Source organism: Numida meleagris, chromosome 1, assembly GCF_002078875.1.
Source record: "Numida meleagris isolate 19003 breed g44 Domestic line chromosome 1, NumMel1.0, whole genome shotgun sequence".
Classification (NCBI taxonomy): domain Eukaryota; kingdom Metazoa; phylum Chordata; class Aves; order Galliformes; family Numididae; genus Numida; species Numida meleagris.
This window is the reverse complement of record NC_034409.1, coordinates 188,461,921-188,482,190: the sequence shown is the minus strand read 5'-3', so window position 1 is coordinate 188,482,190 and position 20,270 is coordinate 188,461,921. Positions and strand designations below refer to the sequence as shown.

The 20,270-nt window shown below is 42.8% G+C and overlaps 2 protein-coding genes across 5 annotated transcripts; both read left to right on the top strand.

The window, feature by feature from the left end:
• On the top strand, positions 2-9,739 carry HIKESHI (Hikeshi, heat shock protein nuclear import factor). Of its 3 annotated transcripts, XM_021382869.1 has the most exons (6): positions 17-152; positions 437-545; positions 787-1,024; positions 4,708-4,859; positions 7,877-7,995; positions 9,523-9,739. In XM_021382869.1, exons 3-6 carry the CDS (start codon positions 874-876, stop codon positions 9,575-9,577), a joined length of 477 nt encoding a protein of 158 aa, XP_021238544.1. In that variant the 5' UTR covers positions 17-152; positions 437-545; positions 787-873; the 3' UTR covers positions 9,578-9,739. The 3 variants fall into 3 exon arrangements, 2 of the variants coding, with proteins under 2 accessions (XP_021238532.1, XP_021238544.1); XR_002433985.1 differs by lacking the exons at positions 437-545; positions 9,523-9,739 and adding an exon at positions 5,630-5,774 and having other exon boundaries at positions 2-152; positions 7,877-7,999; XM_021382857.1 differs by lacking the exon at positions 437-545 and having other exon boundaries at positions 3-152.
• CCDC81 (coiled-coil domain containing 81) lies at positions 11,477-20,194 on the top strand. Of its 2 annotated transcripts, XM_021382846.1 has the most exons (9): positions 11,477-11,593; positions 12,103-12,164; positions 12,550-12,706; positions 13,196-13,452; positions 14,140-14,228; positions 15,259-15,377; positions 16,102-16,204; positions 16,632-16,743; positions 18,845-20,194. In XM_021382846.1, exons 1-9 carry the CDS (start codon positions 11,497-11,499, stop codon positions 18,905-18,907), a joined length of 1,059 nt encoding a protein of 352 aa, XP_021238521.1. In that variant the 5' UTR covers positions 11,477-11,496; the 3' UTR covers positions 18,908-20,194. The 2 variants fall into 2 exon arrangements, with proteins under 2 accessions (XP_021238521.1, XP_021238511.1); XM_021382836.1 differs by lacking the exon at positions 11,477-11,593 and having other exon boundaries at positions 11,949-12,164.

Genomic DNA, 20,270 nt, shown 5'->3' with positions numbered 1-20,270 from the left:
GCACCGGAAGTGATCGGGGCCCCGGGGGTGACGGGGGCACAGCCATTTCCGGCAGGCGCCGCTCATGGAGGAGGCTCGGCAGCAGCGGAGCGGTTGAGGGGGGCTCGGTGGTGGCCGCCGCCATGTTCGGCTGCCTGGTGGCGGGCAGGCTGGTGAGCGGGGCCCTCAGCCCCCTCGGGGCGGGTGGGGCTGCTGAGGGGCCGTGCCTCGGCCGGCTCCTGCCTCCCGTCCCCACGGGCAGCTCCGTTGTGGATCCCGTCGCTTCTGCTAACGAGCAGGCTGGGGCTCCTCAGAGACGAGCTGGGAGCTTAAAAGATCCATTTTAAGGCTAGAACGCGCCTTGGCTGCTGGGGTGATGAGGAGGGTGTCTGGCTCTAGCGTTCAGCTGTCCCCGTGCCGCCTGTCTGAAGGTCTATTGTATTTCCTGTGTGAACAGGTTGCCGTGCTCCTGGGGTTGTGCCAGCCTGGTGGTCAACAGCCACTGCTTATAGACTTGGCAACCTCTTCTGCACCCTATTTCCCTCCTACGCACGTGGGGAGTGAAGGTATTCTGCTCTTGTAGTCCTGGGTAGGATATACTTCCAGCGTAGGTAGAACGCTGTTGTGCCTTTGCGGTGATATTTCTTGCAGTTGTTCTGCTTTGTTTGACTTTCATCTGGCTGTTTGCTGTTTAGGTTAGTACGTGCCTCATTTTTTGTTCTGTCCGGCCATAGGTATGCTTCTGTAAAGGGTTATAAACAGTTAGCTAAAAATGGAATACGTTAACAGAGGCTTTGTTCGTTGTAGGTACAAGCAGCTCCCCAGCAAGTGGCTGAAGACAAGTTTGTGTTTGACCTACCGGACTATGAAAACATCAACCATGTAGTGGTCTTCATGCTGGGAACTATACCGTTTCCTGAAGGAATGGGAGGATCTGTCTACTTTTGTTACCCGGACCAGAGTGGGATGGCAGTGTGGCAGCTGCTGGGGTTTGTTACTAACGAGAAGCCAAGTGCAATCTTTAAAATTTCTGGTTTGAAATCTGGTAAGTATAGAGCAAAGTAGCAGTCAGCGAAATGGATGTGTTACTGCGTGTACGAGGGAGTAAATGTCAGAAGGTGGTTTTTTATTAGGAGGTTATTTACGGAGGTGGTTCTTTGTATTCAAGTAGTCCCTAGCAGATAAGTTACTAGAAGCATTCGAGCAGTTTTGTGAAGGTCTGTGCGTGCATTTCTGTTCCGAATGAAATTTCTCACTCGTCTTATCTTCTGTGCAGTGTCAATCTGGGAACTCAGCTCGACAGGTTTGGCGTGTTTTCCAGTGCTTCCACAGTGTCTGATTAAGAATGAGTCTGTACTTTCCTTAGTGCGGTTTTCGTGCATTCAGCTAGACAGTGCTGCAATATTTTTCTTCTTGCTCCAGCTTTCTAGCTGTTGTATTTTTTTGTAGCACAGAGAAAGGTTTTGTAATGAGCAAAGCGTGGCGCAGTGACTTCAGAAAGCTCGCTGCCTCTGGTACTGTGCGCTTCTTAATTGTCCAGTAAAGAGTATTGTCTGTGGAAATCAGTCTCCTAAATGTAGTGGTTTTGAGTTGAGTCAGAGAAGGCTGATGCTGCCTGAAGAGAGAGTGTGTATGTATATATGTTTGTTTCTTAATGCGTAATTATGTGGGTGTTTTTCGTTTTGCATGTTGTAAAAACGATGAACCACCCCCAAGACACAGCTTTCTGCCCCTAAGGGAAGGTATGTCCATCCAGCAGCTTTAAAGCATTTCAGTAATAAAGAATGAAGTGTATATCCCCTGTCTTTTCTGTCAGCTTTTGCAATATGCTCATCATGCTCAAAAGACTTCCTTAGTTGTATGTATTTTCAGAGAGCTTTGTAGGTAAAGGTAATTTCAGATGCTTTTGCAGAACAGTACCTTTAACCATAATTTTAAAGGAAGGAGTAGCCTGCTTTCTTGTGGATATCGTTAGTAATTGTAAGTGTGGTTCCTTGTGACCTTAATATTTTTAATTTTCTGTCTCAACATTGCAGTCACATCAGGGTGCAAGGGACTGTGCTTGAGGATGAGCTCTGTGGCATGGGTGAATACGTTATCCGTGGCAGTGCTGTGCTTGCTCTGATCAGCTGTTGCTCTTGTTGCCTACAGCTTATTTCAGACTGTAGGAGTCAGAATGAGCTGATTCTGTGATAATGAACCATGTTCACTGGGGAAGACTGAGACTGGAAAGGGGAAACAGAAGCGAGTAATTATAGAGAAAGGAATCAGCGAGGCATCACTGTCTTCTGAAATCCGTGTGACTGTCTCAGGCTAACTTTTGAAGCCTGCTGTTGATATATATGTATCTGAAATTAATGAAGAGGATAGATGCCAATGACACGCCCTTCAGCGAATGAGCGGGGTGCCAGGATGTCTCCTGGTTCAGAATACCTTTTTGCTTTTTGAACAAGTAGGTAGCAATGCTGTTCTGCAAAAAGATTAAAGAAAGAGGGTGGAGTTTTATCCTCTGTGAAGGAATTGCCAGGGAACTGCATAGCTTGGCTATTCAGGCTCCATTCAGGGAAAATAGCAGACTAAAGCTAACTGACTCTGTTGTCCAGGTGTTTCTAACATTACTTGCGTGGCTGGGGTTAGGAGAAGCAAGCCAGCCTGTACCCAGGTTCATAAGAAACATGCAGGTTGGGCAGATGTTTCTGACCTGCTGAGTGCATGCTGAAGCAAGGATGGTAAGGACTAGTTTGGACAAGAAATAGCGCAATGACGTTCATGTGGGCTTTGCAACTTGTAATGGAACAAAGAGGCTGCCTACGCTGTTGATGAGCTGGAACAGTTGTGCAGCTCTAGAAGCATCCAGAATATTTCAGCTTTTTATTCGGTTATGTTAGAAACGTGCATTTAACGCGATGAGCATACTTGTGTAATTTTAGTAATATCTCTGGAAGTATATTTTGTGACATCAGCTTGTTGCTGAGGATGTTACATAGCTGTATTAACAGCAGCTTTGTGGAGTGCTGTGTTGTCTTGAGCTTATTCCATGGTTGAGTGTGGGTGGAACAAATTTCTGTCCCTTATTGTTTGTCAGCTCCCTTTGAAGCAGTGGTTGTAGCAGAGTTTCTTTCCTACTGTGTGATAAAGGCCAGAGTGTTTTACTTCTGTGGATGTAAGTAGTCAGCTGAAGTGGCATAGGATTTGAATACACCAGCTTTGGGGAAGGTTAATTGCACAATTTATAGCTCTTAAGTGTGTTTAGTGTCTGGAATGTGCTGCAACTGTGCTGGTTTTGCAATGTAAGTTGCCTATGTTGCATGATCTAAGGAGTGGTTGTGTTGTTAGGAGTGTTAGGCACTCTGGACTGTGGGGGTCAAGGAAAGTGGTGTTGCCCCAGGTTTTCCAGTTTGCTTCTCCTTCTTTCTGTCCCCTGCTCACTTAGGTGAACGTGTTTCCCAGTTTGATAGTAGTAGTTTATCTGGACTGAACTGAAGGAGAAATTGCTTTTGGGAAGTGCACTTCAATATGAAAAATTCATTTGTGGAGTGAGGACTAAATCATTAAGTCGGACTGTTTTTCTTGATTACCTGAGTTTAAATAACACCTGTAACTTTTTTTTTTTTTTGAGTAAAACATTTCCAGATCGGGTCTCGAAGGTGTCTCAGAAGAATGCTGTGGTACCTTTAAAGATTCCTTTAGAGCTCCTCTGGAGCTGTGAGAAGTTGATCAGGCTGTATTTCTTAGTAGTCTCGGTAGAAACTAGTTAAGTCTAAAAGCAGAATTCTGTGTTGTTCCTCCTCCTAACTTTTAACACTTTCTTAAAAGCTGTGTTAAAGTTTCAATGGAACAGTGCTTGTAAGTGTAGTTAACAGTTCTGCTTGTAGACGTAGTGGAACTGAATCAGAAGGTTCTGTAGATTTCAGTTGGCATTTTTTTGCAGTTCAAGGTAGTATTTACAGGTCTGCAGGATAGCTCATGATTAGCTTTGCTCTCTACTAGTAGTAAGACACCAGAGAAAGCTTCTGAAGCATCAGTACTTCTTCCATTGCTTTTATTCAAATTTATTTAGGAAAAAAAAAAATCAACCTTGTAGCACTGTGCCCCCCTATAGAGGGTTGTATGATTAAAGCCACTTGTCTCTAGATGTTTGTCACTGTATGCAGAGATTCTAGCTGAAGCTGGGGCCAGAAGTACTGGTTAATACTCAGTTGAGAAAAGTCAGAAGTGATGGCAGGGGCTGGGATGATGCCTGCCAGAGCAATATGCAACATGGGGGTGCTTTTCTGCTTAATGCGTTGTTCTCCTTGTGGCTTCTGCAAAGCCAGAGAGCCTTCTGCTCTGTGGTTATTTCTTTGGCCTTTGCTGCCCTTGGTAGTTTTGAGCTGTTCTGATGAGATGTGGGGCTATGCAGCCCTGCACAGGGGTAGCTTCAAGTCAGAGTGATCTTGAAGGAGCACTGTCTGTTTCTCCATGCACAAAAGGGTTCACAAGCACCTCGTTTGAATGAGTGGATCAAGCTGTTGTGCAGCAGTGCTGGGTGTTTCCTGTTTTTTCTGTAATGTGTATTCTTGTGTGTATGTGTACCTGTGTTTGGACTGTGCTTTCTGATTTCTGTGATAGGGAGATGTGTTCCACACCTCCCACCAGGGACCTCATGTAGAATAAACACTGGAATCTCAGTAGCACTATCTTCAAACGGGCATCAAGTCTAACATGTGCTGTTTGTGGTGCTTTCAGGGAAGGGAAGCCAACACCCCTTTGGTGCCATGAACCTCCCGCAGACACCAACAGTGGCCCAGATCGGCATCTCCGTGGAACTGCTGGAGAACCTGGCGCAGCAGACTCCTGTTGCAAGTGCTGCTGTGTCATCAGTAGATTCATTCACAGAGGTATTGCAAGCATCCTGTTCTCAGAAATCCTCTGTGGTGCTAAGGGTTTAAAAGTACAGCCTCCGAAGAGCTAACTCAAAACACGAGACAAAGCTGGTGTGGGCGGTTCTAGGGTTGTAACCAACCTAATTGTCATCGTCTCCATCATTTGGATGGATACTTTGAAATGTTGAAATGAGTTTTCTAGAAGACACTAGAAGACTGTCTCCTGTAAATGATCAGATTTTGCATGCTCATTAGAATTGGGCCAGTGCATTCTGTCGCAGCCATGTCACTATCACAAAAAGTAGGTGAGACTTCCATAAAGGAGACGCCAAAGTGAAATGCATGTGAGGCAGTGGATCTTTGCAGATTTCTAGATGCTAGTATGTAAGCGCACAGATTTCTGCAAGGATTGTCAAAAACTACTCAAAAGTTAAGGCATATGTGAGCTGGATTAATATAGATATCTAGGTGTACCACTGACTCTAGAGAAGTCCTGATGTAGTTCTGCAGAATTATAAAATCCTGCCTTGTCCCATAGAAATGTGTTTTGTTTTGTTGTTTTTTCATCCTGTGGAACAGGATTTTTTTTCTTTTCACGTAAAGCAGGCAGGTGACCTGCAAAACTGGCCAGTTTTCACCTAACCTGACTGTTAGCCTGAACCTCTGGAAATCTTCAGCCAGAACATGCAGTTAGTCTAACAGTAGTTTAAGGCAAACTAGATCTGAATAGCAAGTCTTAATTTCTCTAAAACTGATGGCTCTGGCATTATCTTTTAACATTTCAGGAGCTGAAGAGGCTTTTCTTGAGGCTTTTTCTTCTTGCTCACTTTTCCTACAGACATTTGCTGAGGTAGACTGGTAATTGAACAGTAATCCTGATCGTGAAGCTGATGCCCTCTGACAGTTTATACAAATAATACCTTCACGTAGGTAAATGTCTCTTTTGGAGAAAGTTACTAGTTGACTACAGCTATTTTTGCATATAAGGGCTAACTGAGATTTTTGGGGTTGGGGAGGATAGGGGCTGATGACATCTAAGTAATATTTCTGATTCCATTAGTTCCTATAATAGTTAAGTCATAGAGGAATAAGGAGCGTTTCAGGTTTTTTGCATTTCAGCTGGTGGATTTTTCTGGCAACAGTATTTAAAGAAGAAAAAAACAACTCATGACTGCATCACATTAGCAAAAAGTGTTATTCCAGTTTGGTGGGTTTTCCTTTTTAAAAAGGAGCAGAATGTTAACTGAAACTTTTAAGCTAAGGGTTGAAGTAGTAATTTGGTGTATTGAAATACAGTACTTGCAAAGGCCAAGTTGGAGGAGACCTTTGTGGTACTAGGTAAAAGAGGTTAGAGTGTGACTGAGCACAGTTTATGAATGATCGCTGGCTTTTTTAATATTTAATATCAGCTCTCTGGATTGATACAAATGTACTAGTATTTTCTTTAAAGGTAAAAGTCATCTGTCAGTACTTTAAACTGTGGCATTGTTTTTCCACCTGCACTTCGAGGAAGATTTATGAAGTGTTATGTTTATATGTGGTTTTGTACGTAGAGTGAATTATCATATTAAAAAAAAAATGGAAAAAAGTGGGACAGTAGCACACTTCTGTGTGAGAGGGGTGAGGCTGAGGTTGGGCTCCTTGGTTCTCAGACATCAGCTCTTCCAATCCATTTGTGCCAAAGAAGGTGGAAGGAGGCTTTGGAGCAGTTGCATCCAGTTCTAGGGCCTCAGCATGAGAAGTCCAGAGGAGGGCCGTGAAAATGATAGAGGGCTGGAGCACCTCTCCTGTGAAGACAGCTGGGTTTGTTCAGCCTGGAGAAGGCTTTGCATAGGCCTTATTGTGGCCTTTCAGTATATAAAATGAGTTTTCAAGAGAGTCATTTTGCCTGTACTGAAAAGGCAAGTGCAGTGGTTTTAAACTGAAAGAGGGCAGGTTTAGATCAGAAATTAGGAAGAACTTCTCCATGATGAGAGTGGTGAGACAGGGCCTCCACAGCTTCTCAGGGCAGCCTATCATTGCAAGTGTTCAAAGTTAGGTTGGACAGGACTTTGAGCAACCAGAGCTAGTGTAAGACGTCCATGCCCATGGCACAGGCATTGAACTAGGTGATCTTCAGAGGTTCCTTCCAACCTAAACTATTCTATGATTCTGTATATCGCCCCAGATTCTGTTTTACTCTATCATTTTACTGTCTCTGAAAATAATTTGTTCTCCCACCAAAACAACACGTTTATTTTTCTCCTACAGCAAGTAGGGGAAAGAAGAAGATATCATAACGACGTAGTTGAAGGAAGTTTCCATGTTGCTGGAGTCTGGCAATGAGTTGTAACATAGAATCATAGAACCAAGGTTGGAAAAGACCTCTGAGATCATGCAGTCCAACCATCCACCTACCACCAGTATTTCCTCACTAAACCATGTCCCTTAGTACAACATCTAAACGTTTCTTGAACACCTCTAGAGATGGTGACTCCACCACCTCCCTGGGCAGCCCATTCCAGCACCTGACCACTCTTTCGGAGAATAAATTTTTCTTAATACCCAACCTGAACCTCCCAAGGGCAAAACTTGAGGCCGTTCCCTCTAGTCCTATTGCTAGTGAGGCAGATTGCTGGAGACTTCTCAGCTCGTTGAACAATTCCCTTTTTTGCTATGAGCCAGACTTCTCAGCTTTAACCTGGTCTGCTGTTTGTCTGATGGTTTGTCTCTGAATCTCTTCTTTGTCACAAGAAGAAAATGTTCTTCCTGGAGCTCTTTATCTGGTTGGATGAAATTGGCCAAGGAGGATGCAAGTGAAGACCTGAAAATGTTTTCTAAATGCTGTATGGATCTGAGGGCAAAACTAAGAGTTAGGATGTTTTTCTCTCTTTTTAAACTGACTTCTCCTTGCCCTGATGTTTGTACTTTCCCACTGGATGCTAGATGACAGTGCTGTTTTTACTTCATATAGGAGTTGTATATCTGCTGAAATTTTGCACAACAAACAGTATTAAACAAAGTACTTACTTAGTATCTTTCTTTTATTTCAGTTCACCCAGAAAATGTTGGATAACTTCTATAATTTTGCTTCCTCATTTGCTGTTACTCAGGCACAGATGACACCAAACCCCTCTGAAGCTTTCATTCCTGCAAATGTAGTTCTGAAATGGTAATGGAAATGATCTGTAGCAACTAGCGTGTGGTTTTTTTTCCTAGTCATCAAAACAGCTGTTCTCTAAGTATTACTGTCATGCTTTTCCAGTGCATGCAGAAATGCTGTTGTGAATCTAGGGTGTTCTGTCTGCTGGTTTTAAATTTGTCAGTGTTTTCTTGTAAATTTTATAGCGTGTGCATTTTGTTACATCTAGAAATGTCACCTTTACACATGCAGTCAGCAACACACTGCAAACCTACAAGTTTTCTGAGTCATGGGAAGATGGAACACTGCCTGTCAGTTTGTTGTTATGAATTGTTTCTACGCTTGTAATCTTTATAGACCTAGTGCCATCAGGGTTATGTTGCTTAAGAGGATGAGAGGGATGGAGGAATCATGTTCCAAATGTACCTGATTCTGCCCACCAGTATGAAGCAGTCTCCCTGAGAGTTGTTCCAGCGACTGGCTTAAAGGAGAATTCCTAGCGTGGATGGTTGTAGTCTGGAGGTGAACAGTCCATCAGAATGCCTTTAAAATTCTTTCCTACAGTTTCTAAGTTGAGCCTTTTTTTTTGCCTCAGTATTATTTATTAACCTAAGCCCTTCTTAGAACAGTATTTTGGTCCTTCTGGATAGTTGGGTTGTTAGTGTAGGTCAGCATGAGTATGTGAGCAGTTAACATAAGCAGTATGTTTCCTTTGGAAAGGTAATTTGATGCATCCCATGTGTGGGGAAGGTCTCCAGTGAGAGAAACCAAAGGGAAAACAGGCAGAAAAAGCAGGGTAATGGCTGGCTACTCCCTGAATAATGCTAAATTTGCTTTTGTTCTAAGCAGTAAAGTGAAGTGAGGTGTAACTCCAATAAAGCAGATACATTTGTGTATGTAAATCTGCTAAATTGACTACAGCCACAGGGGATTAAAAAAAAAATGTTTCATTTCATCTGTTTGTGAGTCATTATAATGTACTTAATTATACCTTGTAAATATAGAGTACCTTAGATCTCTGCAGAGCAACAGAAATTCACTAGATTGGCTTAGAATGTCATTCATTAATAAGCCTTTCTCTTAATTTGAGTAGGTTAAAGCCCTTCAGCATTTCTTCTCTAATTGGAAGTGGGTTAGAAATTTCCAGATGTAGACTTTTTTGGTTGTCTTTGTTTCAGCGGTAGTAGCTTGTGATACCTTACAGCTTGTATTCGTGATGATTTGAAGGGCTTTCCAGGCTCTTGTAGCTCAGAGTCTGCAAGTCACTGTTTGTTGAGAAAGTCAGGGAAATTGTACTTCCTTTCTTTTGGTTTTTATTTTTTTCACTGCTCTAGCGGATTGTAGTGGATTCCAACATCGTTTGCAAATCTTTGCTGGTTACGAAAGAGAGATTGGGACGGTGTGTTTGCATGCGTCATTCTACACTGTTAATTATTTTCCCTTATTAGGCTTTGCTAAAATGTTACTGTGGAAGTTAAAATTCTTTGGTTAGAGGAAAAAATAATGGGGACTAATTTCTCAAGATTTCTATTAGTATTTACTTATTTACTTTTGTAGGTATGAGAACTTCCAGAGACGCCTGACACAGAACCCTCTCTTCTGGAAAACATAAGCTTGAATCATGTCATTTGAAGTGCTCTCTAATCTGGAATATGCAGCAAATAACTTCATGGAAGAACTTTGAGGCGGGAAAAAAAAAACGATTAGTCTGAATAGACCAACTTGTAACTTTTATATTACTCAAATTATTTAAAATTAAAATCTGTGAAAACTACCTGCCTGTGTGGTTTTTTTTAATGGAAGTACTTGGCTGCAGCAAAAGTCAGTGATGCATGTGTAGAAAGGCTCTCCTGAAACCGTATTTAAAATGGAAGGAATTACAAGATGAAAAGTGTGAAGTTTTGACGTGGTGTTTAATTGTAAGTAAAATAAACATAGTTTTTCCCTCTTAGTCTCACGTGTATTCCCAACAGACAGTACGTGGACAGCTAAGATTCCTGTCCCCATCTTGTATATAGGTAGTACATCTCCCTCTCATTGCTGGAAGATGGTATGAAGCTTGATCTCAGGTATCTGTCTTCAACTTCTCCTCTGTAAAGTGTAGTTTAAAGAAGTCTCTTGGTCCTTTTTCCCTGCAGGCCAAATAAATACCTCTGAAACAGGTATTGGGGCTTATCTGGACTAACAGATTTGTATTTTGCAGCCTAGAACTGTGAGGTGACAGGTTATTGACAGCAGAGAGGTACCTGGTATATTTTGTCTCCAACTTTCTCTATTTATGGCATGACGAATGAGAAGAGGGAGAAAAATGGTTCTTGGTATGTAGCTACTTTTTTGAATTTGGTTACATCAGGATGTTTTAAGTCATTTCAAGGATGTGTGAGGTATCTTTGCAGTGTTTGAGGGGAATCTATTGCTTTCTGTGTAGAGAAACTCATTGATGTGAACTGAAGCTTGTCTTAAGGATCCTATGAGCCTCTCCATAGAACTTGTCTGTCATTCTACTCGGAACTTACAACAAAGCGTCTCCATCAAAACAAGGAATGTTGCTTCTGAGTGATTCTGGGGGTGGGGAGAGTTGTGTTGGATGAAGCTGGTGTCCTTTGGTATGAGAGAGCATCTTCTCTTCAGTAGTACCAAGTATTTAATGTTCCAGACAGCACAATGTCCCTAGCGCTACTGCAGTGAAGGTTTGTTTCTAAGCACCCTGGTCTGTTGTAGTTTGCTTGATGTTTCAAGTAGGCCTGCCATCACCACACCCTATTTTCCAACATGTAATATTGGAGCAGCCATATAAGAAGGAACTGGGGACAAAGCAGAACAACTCTTTGATACTTCCTCCACCCACCTGTCAGTGTGTGAGCGAGATGCTGGTCTTAATTCCTCAGAGGAGATTCCAGGTGTTGTTTTTGTGTCCGTCATCCCATTCTCTGCTGCTGTCATGTTCCATTTCCTCAGAAGCCGCTCGAAAGCTCTCTCTGTGGAAATACGCAGCGTTGTTGGGCTGCAGCTCACAACCTGCTTCCAGGCATGGTGAGTTTTGTATCCTACAAAACCTCCACCAGTGGTTTATTGTGTGGAAATACCATAGTGCAGAGGTGTGGAAGTTGTATTTCTGATACGCTGTTTTAGGTTTCTCCTTCACTGTGAGAGCACTGGGGGGTGGATTTTCACTCTGGATTTGCCTAACAGTCTGTGGTGACATTAATGGTGAATGGAAGTAAATCTCCCTCCAGGTGAGAGGTAACCTCTCTGCTCATTAAGCGCTCTGCTTTCTCCAGGCTCTGAAGAAGGGAATGCCAAATAGCACTCTACTTGTTCCCTGACAGCACAGAAACAACCTTCTCATTTATCATTCTCCTGAATAAAAGAACAAAATGTGCTCCTTCACTACCAGATGCTGTAGCCAAGTTTCCTACCTGTGGCACAGCCCTGGGGACAGCGCTGTCATCTAGATGAGGGTGTTTATAATAGTACAAAAGAGAAACATCTTTGAACTTTCAGGTCCAGGTGTTAACATAGAAGGCAGATATGACAGCCACAGCTTCCTTTTTCTGGCCACGGAAAGGTGACTGGAAGGCATCTGAAAGAGCTTTGTTTCCAACACTGATGTCTCTCACAACCAAAGGTAAGAGCACCTGGAGCTTTTTCGTGATACACTCATAATGGCTATTCAGTTGTGGAAAAGAATTACCCTGCTCAGTGCTGGTGCAGCTTTCACCTCAAGTACTGCATGTGGTTTTGGGCACTGCAATAAAGAAGGACATAAAGCTATTAGCACTGAAAGGAGGGCTACAGAGGTGGGGAGGGGTTTGGAGGGGAAGATGTATGAGGAACGACAGGGCCCGAGGGAATGGCATGGAGCTGTGTCGGGAGAGGGGCAGGGGGGTTACTGCCCCAGAGGGCGGTGGGCACAGCCCTGAGCTGCCAGAACTCAGGGAGTGTTGGGACAATGCTCTCAGACATTGGGTTTGGATGTTCCTGTGTGGAGCCTGGGGTTGGACTCGATGATCCTTGTGGTTCCCTTCCAACTTGGGATATGCTGTGATTCTAAGTACAATAACTGGTTTAGGAATGTGCTGCGTGGTGGTGAGCTTGGTGACATCGAGCATGATGTGTCTTTCGTTTGCTCTGCAGAGATCGTGCAAATTTGGGATCAGGTGTCTCTTCATGTTCAGCGGCAGCTGGCACTGAGCAAGGTGATCTTCATGCCTTGTGTTTTCTCTTGTACTCTGGTGGTTTGGTGGCCTGACCCTCCCATCCCCTGCCAAAGTCATTAAAAACGATTAATGTATCTAATTGTACTTCCCTTAGTTCCTTTGCTATTTTTTTCTGCTTTAAAATGCAGTTTACGAGTATGCCACAAAGTAGATTTTTCTGAATGTTTACAGAAAAAAATAGTCTGGTATACTTAAATGATCAATGCTTTCAGTTTCCATTCCACACTGCCAGGGTAGATCAGCCAGATCACCTGATCCTCTCAGGATGCATCAGAGATGTTGGAAACCCTCTAAGTGGAGGGTGCTTGCATTACTTTTACTTGAAATCCTTACTCATTTTCCTTTCTCCTCTTCTTCCTTCTAGAGCGTTGAGATAGTTGGACTGGGGACTTTTGCTGTTCATACACAAGAGCTACACACAGGAAGGAATGATTGCTTGCTCATTCAGAGACCTGTATTTCAACTGTCCAGCGTTATCAGAAGGATTTTCGATCTTACCTATGCTAAAAGAATTATTCCTGGTGAGAAGATGGAGTAAAATTGTATTTCCTGTTGTGGTTTAACCCAGCAGGTGTTATCAACATTGTTTTTCTCCTAGAACCAAAACATAGCATCGTATCAGACACGCTAAAGAAAACAATTCTGTCCCAGCTGAAAACAAGACATGTTCCTTTGAAACATTTGGCATGTCTGACTGGTGTCTAGCAACGATTGCTGGCCCTAAAAGCTGCCACATCTGCTCATAAATCCATGCTACTTTTCAGTAGTCTGAACAATTCTCAGAGGGTCTGAGCAGCTTTTCTGTTTTTCTTAATTGTTTGACAGAGCATGCTGCATCTCTCAACTCCTCAGTGCCTGCACACTGAGTGTGGGTACTTACAACAGCCTTATCATAGCACCTGGACTCAAGAAGCCCATTCTGTAACATGTCTGAGGGCCTGAAGACTGCTGAAAGCTGACTGCAATTAGCACCTTTGCTGTATGTCACTGTGCTCCTCTTGTGTTAATAGGTTCTAAACTAGCTGTCCCATTGGACTACGCCGCAATAGCCCTGGAGACATCTCATCCCCGGGATGCCGTGGAGAACTGCGTAAATGAGACTGTGATGTATCTCTCTCGCTGTATCTCAAATGGACTGAATGTTGACTTTGTTCTCCGGGACATGGGTGTCCTTCTTATCAGGCAAAAGAAAGTCAGAATGAGGTTTTACGAAAATTTTCTTCTCAGCCTGGATGGAGCGGGAAACTTGAAGGAAATTATTATCAGTGTAAGTCTTACAGTACAACTTAGAGGATTTCCAACTGAATCTCAAGGGCCGGTTGAACTGGTGCCCACTGGTGTGCCATGACTTTTCCGGCCACTTGGCCTAAATATGAAGTACAACAGAGGAGTTGCTCTTTGGGTTTCTTCTTATATAGTTGGTTGTCTTGCTGAAATGTAAGACATGAAAGACAGCTGTTTTGGGTCAAACCAAGGCTCACAGAACAACTGAGATTGGAACGGACCTCTGGGGGTTGTCTTGTCCAAGTCCCTTGCTCAAGGAAGGCCACTTAGACCAGGTTGCCCAGGACCATGTCCTGGTGGCTGTTAAATACTGATCACTGGGCTGACTGGTCCGGTCCAGTGTCCTGTCCCTGAAGGCTGAGGGAATGGACAGGAGACCCAGCCTGTGCTCGCCTCCACTGCCTTCTCTATTAGTCAAGAGTTTTCTTTTCTGGTTGAATCCGTTGAGTGTCACTCTTACAGAAAGCCTGGCAGTTTAAGTACCTAGAACCAATTGTTTCTAAGTTGTCTCTCTGCTTGTTGTAACGGGAGGCAAAATTTAATCAAGAGGATTTTGCTGGAAAGCGTTGCTAGGGGCAGCTGCTGCTTTTACCAGCTGAAAGGTTTGCTGCCTTGGTTAGCAACGTTAGTTGCCTTGGAATCATCTTGCCTATCTCTGTCCCTGTTGCAGAGGAAGAAAGGGACGATGAACTGGGTCATTTCCCAGGGAGAAAATGGAGTTTCTGATGTCTTTACTGAAGCTGACATCCTGTTTCCCAGGTGAGGCTGTTTCTGTTACCATTGACTGATGATGTGAGCAGCCTCTCGCCTCATGTTGGGCAGCACATTACTGTTTTTTTTTCTGCTGCTCATGTATTTATTGAGTAAGATTCACTCACAGTACACTCCATGCTTAATGTTCCTTGGATTGAAAGTTGCACGCCTTCCCTTGAAGTAATACAAAGAAGTGCATTCTCTTGCATTGCCATAAATCATGTCAAATAATCATCATTCATTCATTAGAGAGAATTTGTGGAGTACAGAAAAGAAGACAGGCAAATACTAGCAACTTCTTCAAGTTTCACCTGTTTGTTTTTCTTCTTTCCTTTTGATGAGATTGCAAAAGGAAAGGAAAACTACAGGAAAAATAATAAACATTTCTGTGTTGGACTTCACACCGAATTCTGCTCGTTGGAACTGTATATGTCATGTGACTGTGAAATTCCCATGTCTTTGTGAGAATTAAGTAAACAAAGAGCATCCTAAATGCCTTCTTCAGGAGTAGAGAAGTTATTTCTTGGGCAACAGGAAGCTTGTTTATAGTGGGATGGGTCTGAAGTCTAATGCTGCAAAGTAGCTCTATTTATGACGCAAGGAATGGAGTTCCCTCCTCTGAGATGCTGTGATATTAGTCAGAAAGCATACCCAGTGAATGAGAGGGCAAAACTAAAACTTAAAATGCTCTGGGTATACTGGGCAGCAAGAGACCTCCATGTTCTCCTGGTATGCTCAGGATGAGAGATGGTCACCAAATGGAGCAAGGAGGTTTTACGTTAATCCTCACTGTTACCAGGCTGAGTCTAGTGAGACCTTTAGGATACACGCACAGAGCTTCTCTTTCTCCAGGCACTGGAGTCCCTCCCCATGTAACCTGGTTTCCTCCTAAAGCCTTTGAGGGCATTTCATTCTAAGTGGTAGACTGCAAAGTACTTTTAAGATATCTCTGTGGCAGGATGAGGTCACTCACGAAAGCTGCAGAGGGAATGTGGTGCCCTTCTTGCATATACAGCTGTTGCCTTCTTGTTTGCAGCCTGCAGTTTAAGACCGAACATGGAAAATTCTTTCTTAAATCCCTCCGTGAAAGACCTACCAAACCCTTGCAGGAGAAGAAGACAAAAGATGTCTTTAAGGAAGAGATTAACAGAAAAGGTAATGTCAGAGCAGGCTCCTGATAGCAGTTGGTGTGTTCTCCTTTTGTCCTGATTTCAGGTGCTTAATGTGAATGCTAAAAGGCCTTGCGTGTCACAGCACAGCTCTGTTCTACCTTTCTGATGAATCCCAAGTGCAAACTGTTCTATTCCTTTGTAAGTTGCTTCGTGCACCAGGGAGCAAAAAATTTTGGGAATTCTCACATTTCTGAATAATGAATTCTGCCCCAAATTGGCTGTAGTGTTGGTGTTTCTCATGGAACCCACTTGTTTTGTTCTGAGGAGAAACATCATCTGGGGATGGTTTTAGAAGAGGCTCCTTATCTGTGTCAAAAGGGTACAACTTCACTTTTCTTAACTGATCATGAACTTTGCCACAATGTCTGTGGGTTGATGTGCAGACGGGGCCAATACAAAACACCCAGACTCTGTGAAGTAACGCTGCATCTCCAAGAGAGACTCCGTCAGGTTTCTGGCATCTCCCAACCAACCTTTCACAAAAGGGAAAAGATGAAGCAATGGGAAAAATGTTGCCAGGAGTAATACTCATCTGCAGGAAAAGCGTTGGACACAGTCCCAGTGTTCAGAACCCCCTAGGGCTAGGGGAGGATGGGGAATTAACAGTCTTAGTGGTATTTATGACCCGACTGAGTGTCTGTGTGTCATTCTCATGTGAATCCTCACCAAGGTGTTGTTCTAAGGGCGATGTTGTTTCACACCCACAGGGATTCTTTCAGCTCTTCCTCACAGCGGTCCTGTGAACGTCAGACCTGTTGACTTGAAGGAACAGCGAAGGGAAGAAATCAAGAGAAGAAAATCCCCCATTAGGTAAGTCTGCGGAGGAAATGGTGGAGGGCAACACTGTGCCTTTGTACTTGTGTGAGCAAGTTTCCTTTGGACATATGTGTGAAATTTGGAAGTCTGTGAGTTACAAGGAATAGCAGGGGGATGTGAGTAGCAAACTTTAAGACCTTTTGGGTCCATTTCATTTTACTTGAGTTGTCTTCCAGTGCATTCTATTTAGTAACTGAATGGGGAAAATCATTCCAGAAGTTGAGGATTAGTTTCCTATTCTCTTATTTGATCGAGCCTGTTCTTTTTGTCTTCTGAGAATAATGTTCAAGGTCTAACAATACTTTGTGAGACAGAGGAGATCAGATCCTCCACGTGTACCTGAAGTAGGTCCTCTGCTGTGAGCATCAGCTGTAAACAAACTTGTCCTGGCCCCGCTCAAACTCCTGGTATGAATCTTTAGGAGGCTGTATGAAGCTGGGGGAAGATCCTGTGAGGAACTGGATGGTAAAACACTTGAAGCTGAACCCAGAGCTGAGCCCCATGTTCCTGACCACTATATCAAAGCAACAGCGGTAAGCAATATGGAGTTTTGTATTTATAATGACAACTTTAATTGTAAAAACACTTAGTAAGATGATGTCTATCCTTTACAAATTGATCTGTCTTCACTATTGCATTCAATTGTATCTTTTGGATCTACATTGTAGCAGATCCCCATAACTTAAACTGGCACAGCCCCTAGATGCTTCCCAGAAACCTTGGGAGAGACCCAAAACCTCAGACTCCTGCTCAGCCAAAGTCTTGGTTTTCTCCAAGACTCATTTCTAAGATGTCCATTTGTGGAGAAGCAATGAAGGCAGTTAATGAGGCCCAGGCTGAACTGGGTCATAGCAATCATGCTGCATGACCCATCAAATCCTCCTGTAGAATTTGGCAGTTTGTTATCCAGATGGCAGATATCACATATAGCTGACAATGTCACAGGTGGTACTGGAAGAAGATGGAGGAACCAAATGGAAACTGGTGTAGAAGTGTTGAGACCCAGCACTGAAAGTAAAGTAATTAACACCTTCCAGGCCTCTGGAGGCCTCGCTAGTTAAGAACTGCATGTCAGCATGACCTAATGGCCTCTCTGAGTCAGCCAATTAATAAAGGAGCAAGGATATTTTTAATTAAAAAATGGAAGTATAGGGAAAAAACCAGCAAGGAGGAGGTTATTATCTAGAGCTTCTTTGGCTGATTATCTGGAGCTTTCTTTACGTTGTAATCCATGCGTTACCATTTCTTCCTGCATTTTTCTATAGTCCTGCTTCTGTGACTTGGTGAAAACTGAGTGTATAACCTAAAGGCAGATAAAACTGTAACAGCTGCATTCTGGCAGTTTGTATCAGCAGAGGAAGTCTTTCTGCTGCTCTGTCTTCTTTTCTAAGGCTGTAGTAACAAGCTGCTTCTGTTCTGACTAGGTCAATACAGCCTTCATGTTATTCCACAACTCTGGGCTTTTTATTGCTAGGGTTTTAGGAAGCCAGACTAGATGAGGTAGGTGGGATTGTTAAGTCTCCCCATCATGAGTTTTGTGGCCACTAATTTCAGAGTATACTCCTGTTGTCTTGGCTCCAGTCTTCAAGGTTGCAAATGAACATACGTAATCATATGTGTTTTAATTCAGCAGCATGCATTGAAAACATCTCCTCGGTACAGGCAGGTACTGTCTCAGTGACTTTAGTGATTATGGCATGTGCTTACATACATCACTCTAAACTACCTTCCTCTTCTTTCCAACCTGCTGTGGCTGAGCTTGCAGAACAGAAACCCGCAGAAGGAAGACTCCATCTCCCTTTACACTGTATCAGATAACTATCTTTCAAAACAACTATTAAAATAAGAACTCCTTTATGACTGCAGATTGCCACGCTGCTTTAGTGGAAGTGCTTTTTCTTGCTCTCCTGTAATGAGTATTGATTATGGCAGGTTACTGAACTTCACTAGCTGTGCAGCATTTGAAAATATGATCACTGTAGGATGCTTAGGGAAACACGCATTTAGTTCATCTATGGAAATTTTAACTTTAGACAATTCTAGGTGCTCAAAGTCCTGTCCAACCCAACTCTGAACACTGTCAGCGAGACAAGCTCTTTAAAAATAGTCAAGATGCTTGGACTAACTGCAGTCATTTATGCTGCAAGCATCTACACCTCATTCATTCCAAGCTACAGAGAGAAGCTGGTACTGCTGAGCTGTATGACATCCCCAGGAACTAGTTCAACCCTCTTTCAGAAGTACCCTCCTATTCTGCTGCCTGACGTATACTGTCCATATACTGTGGACATTTCCAGTTGGGTGAGCGGTCTCCTACACTATGTATTTTAACTTATCTGTCCTGGAGTAGAACAACTGCTCTTTAACTTTCTTTTTTTTCCAAGATTAGCCTTAAGTGCTTCAGTAACTGCTGTTTTTTTTTCTACTTCGCTCAACTTCTGTTCCATGTAGCTTTGTCCTAAGAGATATCAAAAGTCTTTAGTGTTTGTGTGACAAGCAGATAAATCTGACCAATGCTGTTCATATCAGAAGCCTAAATCTGAGATAGACAATGTATACCATAACAACCTGTATTTCAGAGGTGAGGCTTACGAAGTTTTTGTTAGCTCTTACATTTGTTTGCTGTGTCCCAAGAGTGAAGAGCTCCAAGATGCTGGAAGAAACTGCGAGTCCAGTCTCACTGCAGGAAAGAAATAGTAAAAACAGCAGCAGCACTGACACTGCAAGTCAAAGAGCACAGAGCTCCCACCAAGTGGGATATGGGACCGTGAGCGACCCAACTCTAAATTACGTTTCAAAGGAAACCTCTTGGAACATTTTCCTGCATTTTAAGAGAACAGTTGTCAGAACAGTATGAGTTGATAAAGCTAAAGCCAGCCCCAATTGTATTTAGGCTTTTATTCAAGTACCACCCTTCCTTCCTCTCAGAGCAACGCAGTGGTAAGAACATACAACTTAGAATACAACAACCAACCACGGCTGAAAATCACAACTGCTTTTGTGTCCTATTTCACTTTCAACATTTGCAGACACTACATAGTATCAGTCTCCAACCTGTGTGTTCTGAATAGGGTTTAGCTTATATCTGAACAAAGCCTGAGCACTTCCCCTGCCTTTGTGGAGTACTCTCCAACCCACTTCTCCACCTCCACGGTTTTTCAGACTACCAGCCCCACATGCATAAGGTACACAGGCCCACTGCTGCTGCCTAAATGCTAGTTCATGCTGTGCTAGCAGCTCAACTGAACTACAAGTTAAAACCTCCAGCTTCAGTTGCTATCCTTCCCCTCATCAGCTAGTTTTACTACAAAGGTACTATGGCTGTTTTCTAGGAGTAAGAACAATATATATTTTTTTTTAATAAAAGAGGGGTAATCATATATTATAGACTAACATTTGTAAACTACTTGCCAGCTCCAGATCTCGGGTTTTTTTTTTTGCAAATTTCTAAGTACAAAATAATAGAACTGGCTTAGTCAATACCACTTCAAGCTGAACAGGTAGGCCACCTTAAGCAGAGAATTTATGAGCTTCCCAAACTGGAACAAAGAGGCAAATGCAATATCCTGAAAGATAAAAGCCAGATATATACTTGAAAAGTCAGTAGAAGACAGGACCATTTCCTTAACTGAATCCACTGATCAAAAAAAGCACCAATACATTGCCAAAGACAGGGTGCTTATATGTATGTAATACCCTAATGCATTCTTTTCAATTAACATGGTAAAGGATAAGAGGACAGTAGGAAAAAAGAGCCTTAAATGGTTGATCTTTAGTAAATATTAACATTCCTGTTGTTCATGCAGGTATACACAACGATTCTGCAATGTCTTACACCACTTACACAGAATACAAACATTAACATTTCAATGATAAGCACACATGTTTTAACCCTGGATAATATTCAATCGCTTCATTAAGTTTCTAGTCAGCAAAAAAAAAGGATGAATACAGATTCAAGCACACCTACCAAGTGCCAAGTAAGTTACTATGTATTTACATTCTAGCTGTACACAAAGCAATTTCATGGGTCATAACTGAAAGCTTACTGCGGTAAATA

What these genes read in the sequence shown, in the direction of transcription:
- HIKESHI (XM_021382857.1), top strand. Translation starts at nt 123, where the DNA reads ATGTTCGGCTGCCTGGTGGCGGGCAGGCTG. An exon ending in GCCTGGTGGCGGGCAGGCTG is followed by an intron (nt 153 to 786) that starts GTGAGCGGGGCC and finishes TGTTCGTTGTAG; the next exon opens with GTACAAGCAGCTCCCCAGCA. An exon ending in GCAAATGTAGTTCTGAAATG is followed by an intron (nt 7,996 to 9,522) that starts GTAATGGAAATG and finishes TTACTTTTGTAG; the next exon opens with GTATGAGAACTTCCAGAGAC.
- CCDC81 (XM_021382836.1), top strand. Translation starts at nt 11,973, where the DNA reads ATGATCCTTGTGGTTCCCTTCCAACTTGGGATATGCTGTGATTCTAAG. An exon ending in GCTGACATCCTGTTTCCCAG is followed by an intron (nt 14,229 to 15,258) that starts GTGAGGCTGTTT and finishes TCTTGTTTGCAG; the next exon opens with CCTGCAGTTTAAGACCGAAC. An exon ending in AGAAGAAAATCCCCCATTAG is followed by an intron (nt 16,205 to 16,631) that starts GTAAGTCTGCGG and finishes ATGAATCTTTAG; the next exon opens with GAGGCTGTATGAAGCTGGGG.